This window comes from Clupea harengus, chromosome 5 (genome assembly GCF_900700415.2).
Source record: "Clupea harengus chromosome 5, Ch_v2.0.2, whole genome shotgun sequence".
NCBI classification, from domain to species: Eukaryota; Metazoa; Chordata; class Actinopteri; order Clupeiformes; family Clupeidae; genus Clupea; species Clupea harengus.
Genome location: NC_045156.1, coordinates 24,505,617 through 24,524,883, shown reverse-complemented (window position 1 = coordinate 24,524,883; position 19,267 = coordinate 24,505,617). Strand labels below are relative to the sequence as shown.

Genomic DNA, 19,267 nt, shown 5'->3' with positions numbered 1-19,267 from the left:
TGAGCAGCGCGATACGGCGAAATGGATGATAAAAAGCTTCTGAATGGAAAGTTTACTTTTAAAAAGTTGTGTTGTGCAAAAGAAGCGAGCTTCACTGTTGTCTGAAAATGTCAACAGGCAGCTGGCTGAAAGCAAAGAAGTAGTAGGCTAGGCTTACCTTTTATTGGTAACCTAACTGTTACGGTTCATTGTTTTCTGAAATAAGAGGCCTGACTGCTATGTCCCAGCAAACTTGAAAAAAAAGAAAATATTAAGCCATGGTTTAACTGCACTATAGGCAGTCCTATGTTTACCTGAGATGTGCACTTTATAATTTTATTTTGTACCGCCCTGTTTGCAATGTTGGTTTTTCAATAAAATATAACATTTGGCATAAAGCAAGCCAATCCACTTTTCCATGTTGATAAGGGCATTAAAATAAAAATAAAATGATGGAAAAAAATGATAAAACGAAGGGACATTTAGAATAGATACAAATTTGCGAATTAATCGCGATTAATTTTGAGTTAACTATGACATAAATGCGATTAATCGCGATTAAATATTTTAATCGTTTGACAGCACTAATTTTAATGTAAAATTCTAAATATAATTATTAATAATTAAATCCTCCATTCTACTGATTTTGTTGGTGCATGAAATCATTATTAGGCTACAACTAATTTGTCTTCAGTTCTGAAACCTGAAGATGGTTTGCCAAGTGTGTAGGATTAACAGGCAGACATGGAAGTCTTAAATTATATTAAACTTATTCTTTTGAGTAACATCCACAGATGACTTGTTTTTCACTCCCAACTATGACGCAATAACACAGGTTTAGCCTATAAACATAGCATAACGAAATCATCGACATGTCACAGAATGTTAGCTAGCTAGACTTCGGCTATATTGGGTTGTCCGTTGTCTGTGTAACCTTTAAGCTATCTATTAAAGAAGTTGAATAGCAAGAAACACATTAACATTTATGATAAACTGGTACATACAAAAAGGTCCAAATGATTTTTATCAGTTGAACATAATCCAACCTACCTCATTCCATTCCAGACATTCCATATACAAGCTATGACTGAATCATATTTGGAGCCAAATTATCTCTTGCATTGTGTGATTTACACACAACACAAGTGTGCATGTTTGATTCAAATATACTTAAACTCTACCAAATTTTCCTTATCAAAGTATAGTCTGCCATAGTCGTGTGAAGATTGTCAAGCAACATCTCACACTCACTTTCCCTGCATTGGCGTCACTGCTCAAGTCTTTTGAGTCTTGACAATACAATATATCAATTAACTCCCTGTAAGTTGTGGGCAGATAGGCAAGTGTCACTTTCCCCATCTATTACACTCTGTCTTCCTCGATAAACACATAGGTCTTCATCAGTAAAACACTGGCACGAGTTATGAATGGTAGCCTGCAAACAACACTTTTAGCTCACATGAAAATAGCAGTGTGTAACAGCAGTAACAACAACTAGACTGATTCAAAAAACACCATGGCTGATGCTATCGTAGCACAACCCACCCTGTAATGGAATATTTGTGCTGAATCTGAACTTCACTGTAGCCTTCAATGAATGCTATTAGGCATCTGCCGAGCTTGGAACCATGCGGCTGCTGTGAATGTGATGGATGTCTTTGGATGTCTTTGGATGCAAGTTTAGACTAAAGTAAGGGGGATAGGAGAGTAAGAATTCACTATTCTGCTGTAGCGTGAAGTTAGCCATCTGGAGCAGGAAGACTTGATTTTGAATGCATTTCCACTGGAGAGAGATTCAGGCTCTAGCTAGGCTCTAAGAGTCACGAGCTCATGAGACAACAGCACAAAATGGCGAGGAAGACCTTGCTTTCTTGATTGCTTTAATTCTGTATCCTCCATACAGACGTTGCAATGGCAGTATGTCATCACAACCACTGGCCTTATTTTTAATGCCTAAGGATGCGTTGCAATTTGTTTAAAATAAATTCTTTGAACAGAGGTATGAGGGTTGTTATTGTCTAACACTGTGCTATTGTTATGTACTATGTTGCAGACTCAATAAAGAAATGCAGAATACAGTCTGGGTACAGATTTTTTTCAGAAGACCGATTTATTTCAGACACAAAATGATTTATTCAATTAAACATCCATAAGCTGATGTTGTGATTCCCCTAAAATCACTTATGCAAATTCAGAAAAGTTTTATTCCGAAGCGAATATTTCAATGTTGTGTTTATCATGCGTTAATAAAGCCATGGAGACATGGACAACATTTCTTGATGTATACAGACTTGAACCTCCACAAAATGAGCTAGGCTTACAGTCTCTGTCCTTCATTTTGAAATCAGCCAGGGAAAATGATGCGCGTCTTCAGAGCGAAACATCTTCTAGTCTGTAAAACAAGTTGAATAAATGACATACATTAAACAATAGCACAATGCTCACACTAAGAGTTGGAAATACAATGAAGTGGCTGCTTTTGCCAAGCTATGAAGAAATTATTGAAAATTGATGACGGAAAATGATGTGTAGCGTGAGTGTAGTTACCCCCGGACGGTGAGTTGAGTGGAGCACTCTGCCACCCCCAGAGGGCTATCTGCCACCACCGTGTACACGCCAGTGTCTTTGGGGCCCACTCTTAAGATGAGCATGGAGCAGATGCCACAGGTGTTGGAGATGTAGTAGTCGGTGTCAGTGTTGAGATTGACGTTGTTGTGGTACCAGGTGACGTGAGGTCTAGGGTTCCCGCTCACCGCGCAGCTCATGTAGCACTCGTAGCCCTGGGGCGCAGCGTGCAGCTTCAGAGGAACCAGGAACTTTGGAGGACACTCTAAGTCCAGGGCCTTGGACTCAGGGAAGTTGAGGGTAAATTTCTCTGGCAGGGCAAAAATACATTGAAATCAGCACTACAGAACTTAGGCATCTTAAGTGATTTTCTGTTATAAATATTTACAAAAGATAACTTATAGAATATAAGTGTGTTTTATGCACACGGAATAGTTCATGCTGTGTCAATTTAATTTGTGCATTGACATGTTTTCACATCACCACCAGAGTATTATTTACCACCTACAAGGATTTTTAGAAGCATAATTATGTGTCATATTTAGAAATTTCATTACACAGTGAGAGTGTTTTCTATGGAGTAAAAAGCACTAGGTAGAATACTAACACATGAAGAGGGACAACCTGCTTCAGTTTGCTTACAAAGGACACAACACTGAAAATCACTGCTGAACCCTGATATTAAAGTTATCATGGAATTGAAATAACATGTCACTGTGAATACATGGTGGCGGCAACCTTCAGGTGCCTGGGCAGAATACATTCAGACTACAAGGGAAACCATCTTCTGTCCACAAACCTTTCTTTGCCGCAGTGCCCCACGTTGGGGCCATTACTGGCTCTGACATGCCCATGTCGTTCTTTGCAAACACCCGGAAGTTGTACTCTCGGCCTGGCAAGATGTTGCCTTCAGTGAACTTGTTGTTGAAGAGGCGGTCACCCACAGTGCGCCAGGTACGCTTGACGGAGTCGCGCTTCATCACCAAGTAGTATAGCCGATCATCACGCTTCTCGTCTGGAGACGGGACCCAGGAGAGGGTCACCGTGTCTTGGACGTTCTGCTCCAGTTCCACGGGGCCCGGAGGCTTGGGGTCATCTAAAACACACAGCATGAAGGGAATGGAAAAATCTATGGCAAAATCTATGAAGAAAGCATCTAATAGACAGGAAGATTGTGTATAAGGTTAAATAGCAGAATAAATTATAGATTTACAGGTACTAAGGATTGTCAGCACATAAGTAGCTAAATGCACTTTCTTTTATTCATCTGAGTGGTAGCGCACTAAGGCCTACTTCCTTACGTCCTTCCGTGACTGATGGAAGAATGACTAAAAGAGGATGAACTGGACTGTAGTATCTAAGCTTTCCACACGGAAGGACTGAAACGAATTGCTCACGGGAACGCAAGACATACGGAAAACATTTTCAAACATAATTGCAAGTGTGAGAACTACCTGTCACTCTGATCTCGAGGTTGAACGTCTCCTGGCCGACGATGTTCTTGACGACGATGGTGTAGATGCCGGTGTCTGTGCGCTCAGACGTGGGGATAAGCAGCTGGGAACCCTTGTGAGAGTTGCTGACGGTAACATGATGACCCACTGGAGCTCCATCCTTCAGCCAGGTGATATCTGGCATCGGAGAGGCCTGGAATAAGAAGAGCAAGTGTCATGGCGATTATAACATTTACAGATATTGGACCCATAACATTTACTGTTTTTCTTTTTGTATCCATTTGCTCATCTACCTCCTAATATTGACCTCAAAGTACACAAAATACCATAATCATACATTTGAGCGTATTTGCATTATTTAAAAAAAACAAACAATAAAGTACTACCTCAAAGTTGATATTGACTCGGACTGTGTTTCCTGCTCTTACGACCATAAAGGTTTTCAGGTTTTTATCGGTAAACCGAGGCTTCACTGAGGAGACAGAGATGAGAAAGTATATGATATTCAGTGAACATAATGAATGCATAAAAGGTGAATGCATAAAAAAAAACAGACACATTATTCTGATGACTTGTATGAAGCACCTTTTGGGGGTGGAACACACCTTCACTAAAATCAATACAATTTTAATTGTTAAAAAAAAACTATTTTGTCATGGGATAGCTGATGATCATCTATAACCTCTTCCTTATCCATACATAGTGAAAGTAAATGTTTCTCTATCGAGTTCAATATTCAAAATGGCCTGTGATTCAAATCACATGCTGTGCTAAATCTGAGCAGTTCTAACCAGGAGGAGGCATGGCGATGATGTAATTGTCGAAACCCTGTGGCTCTCCTTCTCCGCCATCATTGGTGGCGATCACTCTGACCCAGTACATGGCCATGGACTTCAGACCAATCACGTTGAAGGATGTCTGAATGGAGGCAGTCGCGTTGCATCTACTCCACTCAAGGCTCTCGATTGGTCGGATCTCCACAAAGTAGCCCTTGGCTTCATCCTCAACGTCTGTCACTGCCTTTGGTTTGGTCCATGATAGACTCAGGCTATTGTAGCTGGAGCCAGTCAGTTTCAGGTCAATGACTTTCCCTGGACGCTCTAGATGGACATAGGCATTGCACAATTTTTTCATGCCACAATAAATATAACATGACAGGAATATTGGGAATTTGTTAACAGTTGAAGCCTCTAAGACAAAACAAAATAATTACTGCATATCATGTTGGTCACAGGCAAGCAAGACTGTCTTAAAACCTGTTAAGAACTATACAAAAACAAGCCCTTAAAGTCCTAGACAGGAAATTATGACAGTATGACCATTCTTGTTAAATATAAAATATTAAGCTTTGACAACTGAATTTGGCATTCAGATGTCCATTTAGTGCATAGGATTATTCATAATACTGCTCCTCCACCGTTAAAGAACTTGTTCAGCTCCGCTCTGAGCAAATGAGCAGAGTTTCAAGGGGAGATTCTATTGTGTATTAAAGAATTAAGGAATAGAATAAGCTCCCCGTCAGTCAAGTAAAAACTATTTTTTTTTATGCCAGCATTAATCTGACATTATGTATATTGTGATTTCTATATTATGTTGTGTTTAGTCCTATGAAGTGTGTTATGTGTGTGCGCACATCTGTGTACGTCTGCGTGGGAATGAATTGGATGTTGGCCTATTTGTGGTGGTGATGTTAGGTTTTGCTCTGTGTTTTATTGTTTCCTTCACCTGCCCAGGGACTGCAGATGGAAATGAGCTATTAGCTAAATCTGTTACAAAGCTTTTTTGAGATTAATGTTTTTTGCATATGGTCCCTGATAAATACATTTTATTTAAAAAAGAAAAAGAGATTAAGACTAAAACTTTACATAATTATATGATTCTATATGTAAATAGCATTATTATCTGCATCCTATAGGATACCCGTCACTCGCCACTACTTCTATATGTTTGAAGACACATTTCTTTTTTGTTAACCAATCTTTACTGTTTAATCTGATGTCAAATTGTTAATATTGGAAACAAAAATTATACTCATAACCTAATCAAAATCTCGTTGAGGTAATTGGTTAAACAGGCATATACTAAATGCCACTACATATGCTACTGTTGCAGTTCACATTACTTGCATTACATTTGCAGTTTCACCATAAATATCATAACAAGTTTGACCAGAGAGCTACTAGGGTTTTAGAATAGTGGTGCTACTGAGAAAGAAAGATATATAATGTTAAGCTATATAATAGATATATAATATAATATAATGTAAGTTTTTTTCTGATTGGACCCAGGCTTACTCTTGGGGTCTCTTGCAAACACCAGTTCAGAGGGAACGCTGGGTTCTCCTGCCCCTGAGATGTTGATGGCAGACACTCGGAACTCATACTCAGCTCCCTCGATGAGATCTTTCACTGCACACTTTTTCTCTGTGGATAAAATGGTGATTACAATGTTAGTATGGTACAATGTTAGTATCTCTTCAGATTTTAATGCTGTAGGAATATTTTCACTTATAAAGGCTCTGCAATCCCGCATGTGCACAATTCCTGTCATTTCATTTAAATACCAAGCAAAGTATACATTCTAAGAGGATGAGCAGAAAAGTGATTGGCATTCAAGTGAGTGACTGGCATTTAGAGCACTTGTCACAAAACTGCCACAGATTTTAATGCTGTTTTTTAGATGTATTATTTGTTAGCTTTTAACTTGTCACATCCCTATCGAATACCTCCCTCGGATAGTAAATGTCAAAGCGTGTTATCATCCCATATCGAAAATTGTCCAAGAGCTGTTGCAAACAGGACAGGATCAAAAGACATTGAAACCATCCATACCTTTGATTGGCTCGTTAGGACGATTCACCATAGTCCACAAGTTGCTTCCTCTCTTGCGTTTCTCCAGGTTGTAGCCAATTATGCTGACTCCACCAGTGATGGCTGGAGGAGGCCATGTCAAATTGATACAATCCTTAAAAGCACTGACTATCTTTGGAGGAGCTGGGGAACCAGGGAGGGCTGAATACAAATAAGAAGTTGTTTCAATTCAATGCAATACGAGTAACCATTAGTTGCCATGTATGATTGTTCACGTGATCTAATGCAGAGAATTTTCAATGACCCAAGTCCGGATATACATCTTTAATGCATGTTTCGAATAGCAAATACTTTTTCGACCCCAATACGAACATCACAAATGAGTATCGAGAATGTGAGACCTACCCAAGACGCCAGCAGCAATGTCATCTGTCTCCATCATATCACTGATGCCTTCAACATTCTTAGCCTTAATACGGTAGACATACTTCCTGCCGTGGTCTATGTTTGTGTCCCTGTATGAGGGCTGACCAGGGATCTCCCCTATCTTGTTCCAGGTGTTGCGCCCCAGTTGCTGGCGCTCCAACACATAGTTGGTGACTGGGCATCCACCATCATCCTTCGGGGGGCGCCATTTGATTTCAATAGCACTCAGTGAACTCTCTACAACCTCTACTGGTGGCTGTGGTGGGGTGGGTTTGTCTGTTGGGTGAGAGAAGGGATTTAATCCATTTGCTAATTCAGTAAAAATCTATATAAAGTAATATTAATAACATGCATTTGAAAAAGTAGAAAGCAAACAGCCTTTTTTGTATCATCCAATCCTCTATAAAACTTAAACGTATGGCTTTGTATTTAACTATACAAAGTAAGTAAAAATGAGATATACCAAGAGGTATAATTATATGTGTATTCCTACGATGCTTGATCAATACAACATCTAATCATCGACATTTTCCAGATGTAATGACTGACTTACCCAGAACAATCAGCCTTGTGGTGGCCTCAATGGTGCCATGCTCGTTTTTGATTTTGATTTGGACTTCTCCAGTGTCTTTCCGTTGGCATTTAGTCAGGAGCAGGGAGCTACCAGTGGTAGAGGAGTCGGTCCTCACGTTCAGGCCTGGCAGTAGCTCATCACCTTCCTTGAACCACTGCACCTTCATCGGCTCCAACCCCATGAACTTCAGGTTGAACGAGGCATTTTCACCTGCTCTGATGATGACAGGTTCTTGGAATTTTTTCAAAGAATCCAAGTCAATCTTTGGTGGGTCTGTATACAGGGAAAGAAAAAGAAAGCTTGTGACATTGTAATTGGAAAGCTGAGTCTCCCAGCAGCCACTAGAATAAAAAAACAGTTTGACCTTGAATGATGAGCATAGCCTCTGATTTCCGCCCGGCTGCCTCAAATCGATATTTCCCTGCATCCTCCTCAGAGCAGCTATGGATGATCAGTTTGTGGGTGGCCCCGTCTTTTATAACAGTAATACCCTCTGTTGATGTCAACTTAAGAGGCACATACAAGAGAAATTCAGAATACTTTGTATGAACTCAAATAAACAAATCAGTGGCAGAAACAGGTTTATGTCATATTAGAACATAGAAAATACATAATTGTAATAATACATTATTATATAAAACTCTGCCATGAAGGCAGCAATAAATGAAAATGGGCATTGCCATGCATGAATAAACAGATGCATTATCCCTTCTACATCCCTTCAAAGTTTACCCTCTTTCCATCCTTGAACCATACGCCCTCGCAGCTCTCGCTGTTGAGAACACAGCTCAGCTCAGCCTTGTCTCCCTTGTTAGCGCTGGTGTCTGTTAATCCACTGGCGAAATGGACGGATGGATCTGATGTAAGGAAGAATACAACTATGAATATCTCTGGAAACAGTCATAACAACTAGGCCTACTAAGAATGAAGAGACCTTAGTATGTGGAGATGATAATAAAATCGAAACCTGATACAGGCAATACAATATGCTTTACGGGACCTGTGGTGGAAATCAGCAAGATTTGTTCACAGCTCAGTTCGGATTCCACACGATCTGAGATGTTATCAACACGGGCTAGATTTGATTTCCTTGTACATTTACATTCTGAAGTCAAATCATTTTTGATTCAATACTATGACTTCATGCTGTCATATTGTGGTCAGAGAATTGTAGGTGTGTTCACATGTACATTAGCTGTTTATTAGGAATGTGTATAGAAATGAAATAGAACACCAAAAAACTAAACAAAACAAAAAAGCATATACGTAATCCACTGGCAAACAACATTCAAAGCAAGCCATGACGCAAATATCATGAAAGCAATAATGGCACATGATAAACTGTGAGTATGATGATCTAAAGAAAAACTGTCACCTAAGAACTGCAGACAGCACTATAACTTTTATGGAAATGACTTTCAGGACATTTCCATCTGAAATTAGTATTCTTCTGTTATAAATCAGGTTATATAAAGATGTTTCTGCTTTACTTTTAGTATTTATTTCTGTGTAGCTCAAAGGGGGAACTACAGGATTCTTGTTAAAAGATTTGGATGTAGTCGGTTTAAAGGGGATTTTAAATTTTAGTCCACTCCTGACCTTGACATTCCAAAAGATTCCCTCACGCCATAACACAATGGAGAGACCATTGGTTGTTTCATGAGATGCATCACAATGTCTAGGGCTGTCCCCAACTGAAACGACCAAAACGGATGATTTTTCATCATTCCATTCACGAATAACCACTCCTTCTTTGGGACAGGGAAGTCTACGAAACTAAATTGCAGACAGCAGAACTATTACAGAAGGTCCTATCAGCACTAGATGATAATTAGACGCATATTATTTAAATAATTAATTTCAATGTAAATGTAAAATAAAAATTAAAAATTGTAAAATATATATGTATTTTATGTGTATATATATGGTTATGGCAGGTTCCATTCCATGTTGTGAGGATCATATGAGTGAATCTCATACTGTGCTCACACAGCAGACTGTGGTCACTTTCTCTTGTGTTCCATCCACATGCTCTCAGTATTGAATATAGAATTCTGTTAGACTGACAGGTAAATAAACTTGAAAATAAACACAGTGGCTACGCAGGCTACTTGATCATTTCCATTAACAAATGATTAAATAAATAAATGAATTACCGTGGACAATCTGTTGAAACAGACTGAACTGGCCAAAAAATGTTATGACTGATTAATCGGCTGGTGACTTGAATGGGACAGCCCTAACAATGTGGTTTTGCATCATTTATGCAATCTTAAGGGGACATGCGATAGACAACCTTTCAGATCACTTACCAAAGCAGGTTAAATGAGTGTCAAGAAGTGCCACAGACTCCCTGCATAGTTCGGAGTGATGCACAAATCAAAAATGAAAGAATATCATTTAAAAATATTTGTCAAGCTATCAAACTGTACATTAGCTACTATGCTCAGGAGTTATTTCTGGTGTGACACAATTGCACTCTTATCACTTACGCTGGACATGAGGGTCAATATATTTCTATATGACTACAATAATGGTTTGGCAATGATGTGTCACATACAAGGTCCACCTAGGCAACAATTCACACTAATACAGATACTTGATTGCATAAAAATATTAAGCTGCCGTGTACAATCAGATACGGTAAAAAATAATGAATAGTGTCAATATACAAGTTAATGACTTACAATAATTTGAAGAAAAATAAAACACACCCTCTGCTAACACTTTAACTCTGCTGTGTGAAAAAACACATTACTCATTATGTTGAAAAAAAATTCTTACATTTTCATAATTTTTTTTCTTTCATTCAATTTTTTTTTACATTTTTACTTTTAAACATAATGATACTGCATCATAGGCCGACTTGTATTTTTTCCATTGGCCTCATGTGATTGACATTTCAGGAAAAAATGATGTTACAAGCTGGTACAAGCTTCATGTGAGCATTTAGTCCTTTTCCTTATGTCCTTTTGCCTGGTGCATCCTTGTAATTTCCACTAAAGCATACCTGTATATATGATGACCAAAGGACTATTCTAGAAAGTGTTTGGTGACTTACTCTATATGGAAACTCATCGTAACAGATTTTGAGAATTTATTCCAGGTGTAAAAATAGTCAAAATGCTAGACACAATGCTCACCCTGCCTAATCAGTGGATTCTGTTTTTAGACCTCTCCATAGTCTGTGCAAAACAGAAATAAATATTCATTCTCCAATTAACTTAAAAAGTCGTTGCTCAATTCAGTGTAGAAGCTTTGGAGGCTCCATGTGCTCAACATGTAGAGCTCCTCACTCTCTATACTCTATACGGTGTAGCTGCATGACAGACACTTTTGCATAGTTTGGGGGAAAGTGGAGCTGATCTTTTTTAAACCCTAATTTATATATTAAATATGTTCAAACACCCTCACACTCAAGTAAGTTTGTCACTTATGCTTAATTTTTTTTACTTTGTCTGAAAAACGAAGTACTTAGGATTTTAATTCAACCTGGCTTAGAGCTGTTACCGACATGTTGAGGTGTTGGAACACTGGGACCACGTATATGGAGGCAAATACGAGCAATAGTGCACACAGGAAAACAGATACTGGGGATGTTAGTTCACTTCTTCTCTGCTGATGTTAATTGGACAATCAAAATGATAGAATACAGCTTTACATGCTACTTATCACTGTAGGCCCCCGAACATGCTCACCTATTATGGTGTCAGGTACCAGAGGGCCTGTCCTGTTGCGCTTATCTTTGCCATCCCCTGAGCCGTCACCACCAGATCCATCTAGTCCAGAACCATCACCACCTGACCCGTCTCCAAGTCCAGATCCGTCTCCGAGTCCAGATCCATCTCCGAGTCCAGATCCGTCTCCGAGTCCAGATCCGTCTCCTCCAGACATAGCTGCAGCCGCATCTCTCTCTGCCCGTCTCTTGGCCTCCAGATCATCCTTCTCCTTTTGGAGCCTGGCTCTCTCTGCTGCGAGTCGTGCTGCCTCATCGTCGTCACCACTTCCTTTGCCTCTGCGTCGGTTCGGATCCTCTGAAGTACAGGGTGGGAAAAATAATTTTGAATACAAACTGAGAGATAAAGGCAAAAACTAGGCTATCCTTATAATAATTTCTCAGAATTCTCTTGTTCTCAAAGATATACAAATGTGGGCTGAAATATCCTGGCTTTTTTAAAATACACTTTTTTTTAAACTAAACACACCCCTCTGATTGCTTTATTAATCTAAGGTAAAATCAAAATCAGAAGGATACAATAGTGAAACTGGTGAAATGTGTACATTTGTAGCCATGGGTAATGGTTGCTGGTGTTTATACCACTGTAGAATGCACTACAATGGGGAGTCTGATTGAATGTGGGCTAAAAACATGCAACTAAAGAAGAAAGCATTCCCACAGTATTTTCACTTTTTTGACTTGTAATAATCTCAAGTGAATCATACAGTATTTCTTGAGAAAGATTCCGAGGAAATGTATTTATCAAAACAACAGAGCACCAACAATTCTGGGAAAATCACAAACAAAAGAATCTTACCTATAACAACCAGTGAGGCTTTGCTTGGGACTATACCCGCTATGGCAGTAATGGTGCCCTGATCTGCCATGTCAAGGTCTTTTATCACAACTTTGTGATTTAACTTGTCTTCTGAAACAGTGATTTCATATTTCGCTTCATCTTCCATTGCTACATCATTTCCATACCACATGATTTTATCAACCGGAGCAGACAGGCCACACTCAAATGTAGCATTCTCGCCTTCCTTGGCTTTGCAGTCTTTAATTGCGGAAGCAAATTCAACATCAGGAACTGAAATACAAAAAAAGAAGACACATATGTACAGTACATGTGTAAGAAACTACTCTAGAGAGCCTTAATTGTTTTTGTAAATTGAGTGTAAAGTATTGAGTGCATGAATGTACCTTTGAAATTAGAAGAGAGCACATTGGCGTCTTCTACATCCACTTGATAAAGCCCAGCATCGTCTGGCCCAAGATCTTTGATGCTGAATAAATACTTGCTGCCTACTTGCTCAAGATTATGTTTCTTATCACCGCCAGTGCCATAATCAATCTTGACACCATCCTGTATTATAGAGAAAGAAAAATAAATAATGTTTAATTACTCAAAATATAACAAAGACATTGAAAATAGTGAATAGTCACTAAATTAATTGTGTTGTTTCAGATCAGCCTGCAAAAATACATTAGTGAACTGATAGAAATGTATAGGAATCAATCAGAAGAACAATGGCTTTCTGTACTTTATGGTTACTAGCATTTTCCCTACCTTTGACTCAGCAAATTTGGATTGGGCCGACATGGGCAGGAATGTGTCAGTAGAAAATATATTTGAATAATTGATAATTCAATTAGAATGTATCAACGTGAATAATTGCATTGAAAAACTGAATCTGAATAGTATAATTTGAAATTGAATGTATTAGTTCGGAACAGAATTCCAATAAAGCGAATGTAATATAATGAAATTGCTCTGAAGCTGTATTTGATTCTCACTGAAAATTCTTCTTTCAATATACTTTCATATTCAGTTCTCACAATTCAATTAAAATTCTTGAAATTAAATTTCAGTTTTCTGAGACACACATCTGAACATCAAGAAAGAGCAAAGGACTGCTGATTCACAGAACTCCTTTTCATGCATAAAAATCCCCTTCAGTAGCTACAGACATGATACTCCAAGTTGGACCTGAATGCCATCTTTTTTCACCGTGTCACATGATGCCAGAGTAACGAACTGTATTTTTTCCCCCAATTTAAATACCTCGTTTCTGTAACTTTATTGGTTGTTATGACAGGGCTCTCAAGTTTTGAAGACAGGCAAGAGTGACATACCCCCCCCCCCCCCGGCCACGCCCCATTCCGCCCGCCCCTCCCCTGCCGTATGCCCACAGACCAGCCCTGCCCCCCTCCCCCCATATGATTATTAGTGTTTTGTTGTTGTTAATAATTGATCAGACTTGATCTCTTGAGAGAGAATTATGACTTGTGTTGTTTATTGTAGGTGTTTGTTGCCTTTTTGGACTCTTATCATTTTTGGTGTTGGTTCCCATTATATATGCCATAGTCATAGAATTGGATGTATTAATTAGGAAAAATGGTATTCATGAACATTGTAGTCAACCTTATGCATTTAAATGTACCTTGACCTCTTGCACACTCATCTCTGCAGTCACTGGCAAGTAAAAGTTTTTGACTGCGCTGGTTGACTTCAGTGCCTGCTGTTTGGCCTGATGCCCCTTACTGCCTATGTGCTTTGTCACATCCCGCACACCTGGATGGGCACAGGAGTTCTCTTGGCGGCAGATAGAGCACCAGTAATATGAGCTGGTGCTTCCTACAGTAATAAATGGCCATTTAGAGGTCCATTCACTATTAAAAGAGGTCTTGTAGGTGGCTGCTCCTGGGACTATTCTCCCTTTTGTTCTAGCCATCTCCTCCACTGTTTCTTCCACCATCTCTTCCACCGTCTCCTCCTCCTCCACCTGTACTGTCTCTTCTTCTTCCACCTGTACTGTCTCTTCCTCTTCCACCATCTCCTCCTCTAATGTGTTTACGTTCTCTGGGCCTAATCTGGCCTTTTTAGGGGGCTTTCCTCTTTGGGCGAAGGACAGGATGCTTATTTATTTTTTACCAGACATCTTTGAAAGACAGATGCAATGATTAATGCATCCATGGCCAGGATATTTATAACATGCTAGTATGCCTAATGAGCTCGAGATTCACAACTTCACGTGAAGGAGTCCTCGGAATCTGAATAGAATGTTCAAGCAAACACATTTACAAAAAATAATGCCCATAACATCATTGAATATTAAGGGCTGCCTAATATTCGTTCGAATTATAGGCTATATATATTTTAAATAGGCCTACTCGAATTTATTATAGCCTATTAACGAAGTTCGGAGTCAAAGCTATAGCCTAGTGAAAAGGCAAACTGTGTTGGCTACAAACACTCATTAAAAACTGATGCTAATTATCTGGGAAATATTCTCTAACTGCAGTCAAGTTGTCATTGCTTTTGTCAAACCATTGTGAATATGTTGTAACATTAAAACAGGAGACCACTTGCTCTTTGTAGAAGTAGTAGTGTAGTTTCCTCAGGTTAACGAAACTTTCGGAAGATCAGTCGCGCGCAATTCCAGGATGCTTTATTTTCATTGGTTGCTGGATTAAATCTTACCCAGATACAACAGATACAAAAGACACTTTTTTTCTGATTGGCTATTTTTTTTTTTTTGATTGGCTGATAATTGGCACCTCACGGCAGAACTCCAGGGGATTCGGGGAGACGTGCTTGATTCCTCCATGGTGAGGGCAGCGCGGCCAGGTCATGTTAGCGCGCTGCGGCACATTAAATAGCCTAGAGTTTTTTTTCAGCGTGAGAAATACGATGTGTGGCGGGAGTGCGTGATTAAAGACCGAAATGAGTGACTGTCACGCTCAATGCGTGACACTTGAGAGCCCTGTTATGATAATGTGACCTTTGAACCAAGAGGGAGGAGAGCGGGTGGCTAGTTTGAGCTCGCTGTTCATAACTTTACAATTACACTGTTATTATCTATGTCCAGGCTATAGGACGAGATTTGAACTGATTTAAGTTTTTCGGACAGATAACTAATACGGTATTAGCGCCTTCCTGAGATCTAGTAAAGTAGTGTAGTTACCAATATTTTGAGTGTAATGTAGTAGTATCCTTACTGTAATCCGTTACTTTGTAACTCGTTACCCCCAACACTGCTAATACCCCTTTTCCACCAAAGCCAGGCTGGTGCTGGTTCTGGGCTGGTTCCAATTCTCAAACCAGTTCTTCGGTTTTCCACACAAATAAACCTGGCTCTGGTTCCAAAAAAAAAGGTTCCAACTCAGCACCAACTTTATGCTGGGCCAGAAACAAGAACCGATGACGTCGGGTTCGTCCCTGCTGGACCGCCATTTTTTTTCCACCGTCAACAAAGATGATGAGTGAAAACGGTAAAAACATACATACAAAATCCATCCAGCAGTGGATCACGGATGAAATAAAAACCTTGATAGCGATTTGGTCATCAACAGAAATGAAAGACAAACTTGAAAAGGCAGTAAGGAAAGCTAAAATATATGAGGAAATAGGGGGAGAGTTGGAGATGGCGGGGTTCAAAAGGACAACAAATTAAAAACAATACAATTAACCAATTAAAAACAATAAAGAAAGCTTTCATCCATCAAAATGTGTTAGTTTGTCTGCAGTATACAGTAACTCTTTCAATCTGGCTTGTTTTTGTTGTGTGATGTCACACCTAAGATTAGCTGTTGACTAAGCAAATTCGTGTAGCAGCTAGCTAGCTAGCAGTAGCTGCTAGCTGTCGTGAGGTACTGCTACAGCTGTTATGGCAACTGGTAAGTATGTAGTAGCTAATCAACTCCCGTCATGAACTGCATTGTCACTCGTTTGATCTACATGGGGAAATATAGAAAACCCGTTGCCAAGTAAACAGAACATTAACTTAAGCTCGTATGGTACTACATGGTACTACATGGTATTAAAAACGAAACATAATAGAAGTTTTATGGAAATTTGTTTGCCTTCTCCCTGGAAGAAAACCACTCGTGAAAAACTAGTAACCTGTCACAACATTCCAAAATGTTCAGCTAGGACAACGGAGGCGTATGACGTGATTTAAAGACGTAACCCTACTCTGGCTCTCAGTCCATGGAAAATCGAGCTGGTTCTTAGGTTAGAACCAGCACCAAACCAGCACCAGCACGGCCTTGATGGAAAAGGGGTAGTATACGAGATCAGTGACAGTTGACGCCTAGCCTGGGTGCCATTTTAGCCCATAGTGCTCGAGCCAGACGCAGTCACCATCGTCCTCGGTGCACACGGGACTTTGCTTAGTTGCCAAGACAGAGGAGGATTTCTTTGCCGTTCTTTTGGACAAGACGGATGGACAGAAAGGATTGAAGCAAGCGCTAGCAGGTCAACACGCGGAATGGGGCTCCGCGCATGCTTTCACACACAGGACTCTCCACTCTATTCCCTTCCAATCTTCCAACGCCTCAAGGTAAACGGTTCACCTTTTTGTTTGCTTTCGCGCTAAGCAACAGTTTAGTTTATGGTCATACCACACCCAAGCAACGAACAGACCTGCAACTTTAGGGGTAATGTTAGGTTATGCCGGAATAGCATAGGACATTTATATTTGACTGTGTTATATTTCACTGTTTGACTGACTTTTTTGAACTTTGAACACTGGGTGCAGTTAGGGTTAATTACTGTGTGTCTGACTGCATTTGAATGTTTGAATTTGCCTACATTAGCCAATATTTTTATTCGGTTTATGCACCAGGGCGCTAGGCTCATTTTGTAGGTGTAGTAGCCTGAGTTGCTAGCTCTTAAGGCTACCTAGCTTTTGACTAACTTTTAAAAAGTGACCTATCCTAGGTTTGTGCATTTGCATTTGAGTTTAAAGGTGAAATAGGTGCCTTATTTCTTTGAAATTCATTGTTTTGAGTGAACAAAGGTAATTTCATTTCAAGGATAAGAGAGAAACATTTTATTTTAAAAACTTTGTTGTAATTTCATTTAATGTTTTACACAGTAAGCATTTTCTACTTCTTTTTTTTTTTTACAAAAAGGGAAGATTCTTGATTTCATTGCATTTACTATGTTAGTAATTTAGTTTCATTAAGGATTGCTTAAGCTAGTTTAAAAAGAGTTAATTCACTTAACACTACCAAACCTAAAACAAAACCATATAGGTTAACACACATATAGTGTAGTCAATTGTTTAAAAGAACTGAGGGATGGCCCAAGTTGAAAGTTAGTTAAATTAAAGTGTCATGCCCATCGTAGGGGCATGAGGGTGCTATGTATCAATCCAAATTATCCCACTGTGACAGTAGTTTGTTTTTAGGTCTTCGTGACTATAAAATCCTTCACAAATGCTGTACAATGATATAAAGCGAAGAACGATACAGCAAGTGAAGCCCTCATAAGGTAAACAGACTCGTCAGACTCCCCTTTTCCTCATAGGGGAAATACTATGACAATTTCACTTGTTAGTGCTTCTACACGTTAATATGGGTATCTGTCATGTCTACCTACCCCAACAAGTTGCCTGCACACACCTACAACAAACACCAGCGTCAGAAAAAATGTGACATGTCATACAACACAACCGGGGCAAGTTTATTTTCTTTTAACGACACCTATCAAAAGTACTACAATCGTGTATGTTGTTCAGTGTGAAACCTCGAAGTATCTCACCTTAAAGAGGTGAACTTGACTATTAGGGTCCTTCAGCTGCATGTCAACCTCAAATTCGGCCTTTCCGCTGGTTTTCACTTCAATCTGTTTCACATTTTGCACATTCTCGACAACCTAAATGGCAAGAGAAATTGTGTGAGACCGTGTGGATTTCACATGCACCTACAGGCCTTTAATAAAACAGAGCTGATTGTAGATAGATAGATAGATAGATAAATACTTTATTAATCCTGTGGGGAAATTCTGGTGTCTTCAAAGAATACCTTTTGTGTTAAGACTTCAAAAGTCAAAATCAAAATCTACCTTTGCCTGCTCCTTCTCTCTCTCCTTCTTCATTAAGCTCAATTTCTTGAGCATCCAACGGAAGTCTGTCACTCCAAATTCAAAACAAACGCGTTCATAGTCTTTCTTGGGAGCAGATAACAGAACTTCCCAGAAAGCTGGATCAATGTCTCCTTCCTTTAATACTTTCTTAGGCTTTCTTTTGACAATTCTGATGGAATGAAAGAATTAGCAATATTTTGCATTAATGAATTTTCCATGCAATATCACATTTTCAGTAAAAAATATTAATATTTTATACATGACAATATTGTTACATAGTTACACAGTTTTCTTTAGAAGTTTTCTGAAATCCTCTGGATCATTTTTGGGTGCTGAGAGTAAGAAAAAAACCTAAATCAAAATTACCAGAAATTTCAGAAATATTTTTAATATGTTTTTATACCTTAATACCTTGCCTTTTTTTTTTTAATACCTAATACCTAAAATATAGTTAATTTAACAAGTAGCTTAGAGTAATTTAGTAGTATTAGAACAAACATACCGGGTGGCTTCTTCTTAAATCCAACTAAAAAGGACAAAACAGTAGGGAATAGCAATTATTTATAAAGCATATTTTGCTGTAATGCAGATTTTAAGAGTGTTTAAATCATTGCATCACAATACTTACAAATTCATCACAAAAAATAAGGATATACATTTGAATGAAAATGTAATATCATGTCAGTCAGTCTGGATAAATTAATTAATGACAATGCAGGCTACATAATTGTTTTATTTGTATACATGCTCACCTTCAATAACATTCAAAGTGGCAGTACACACAGCTCTTCCATAGGGATTTGTAGCAAAGAATTCTATAGGTTCTTTTGGTCAGAAAGAAATTTTAAAGATCTGTCGTGGTAAAAA

At 38.9% G+C, this 19,267-nt stretch overlaps 1 protein-coding gene across 1 annotated transcript; it reads right to left on the bottom strand.

Moving 5' to 3' along the window:
* Nucleotides 1–2,060: 2,060 nt before the first annotated feature.
* On the bottom strand, nt 2,061–18,533 carry LOC105895973 (immunoglobulin-like and fibronectin type III domain-containing protein 1). The gene is made up of 17 exons (XM_031567120.1): nt 18,380–18,533; nt 18,077–18,190; nt 12,730–12,892; nt 12,344–12,616; nt 11,507–11,842; nt 8,541–8,665; nt 8,173–8,314; nt 7,788–8,081; nt 7,214–7,510; nt 6,830–7,009; nt 6,293–6,421; nt 4,790–5,098; nt 4,385–4,470; nt 3,999–4,191; nt 3,344–3,640; nt 2,527–2,854; nt 2,061–2,371 (listed from the first exon to the last, which is right to left on the bottom strand). Exons 1-17 carry the CDS (start codon nt 18,431–18,433, stop codon nt 2,350–2,352), a joined length of 3,342 nt encoding a protein of 1,113 aa, XP_031422980.1. The 5' UTR covers nt 18,434–18,533; the 3' UTR covers nt 2,061–2,349.
* Between the last annotated feature and the right edge of the window lie 734 nt (nt 18,534–19,267).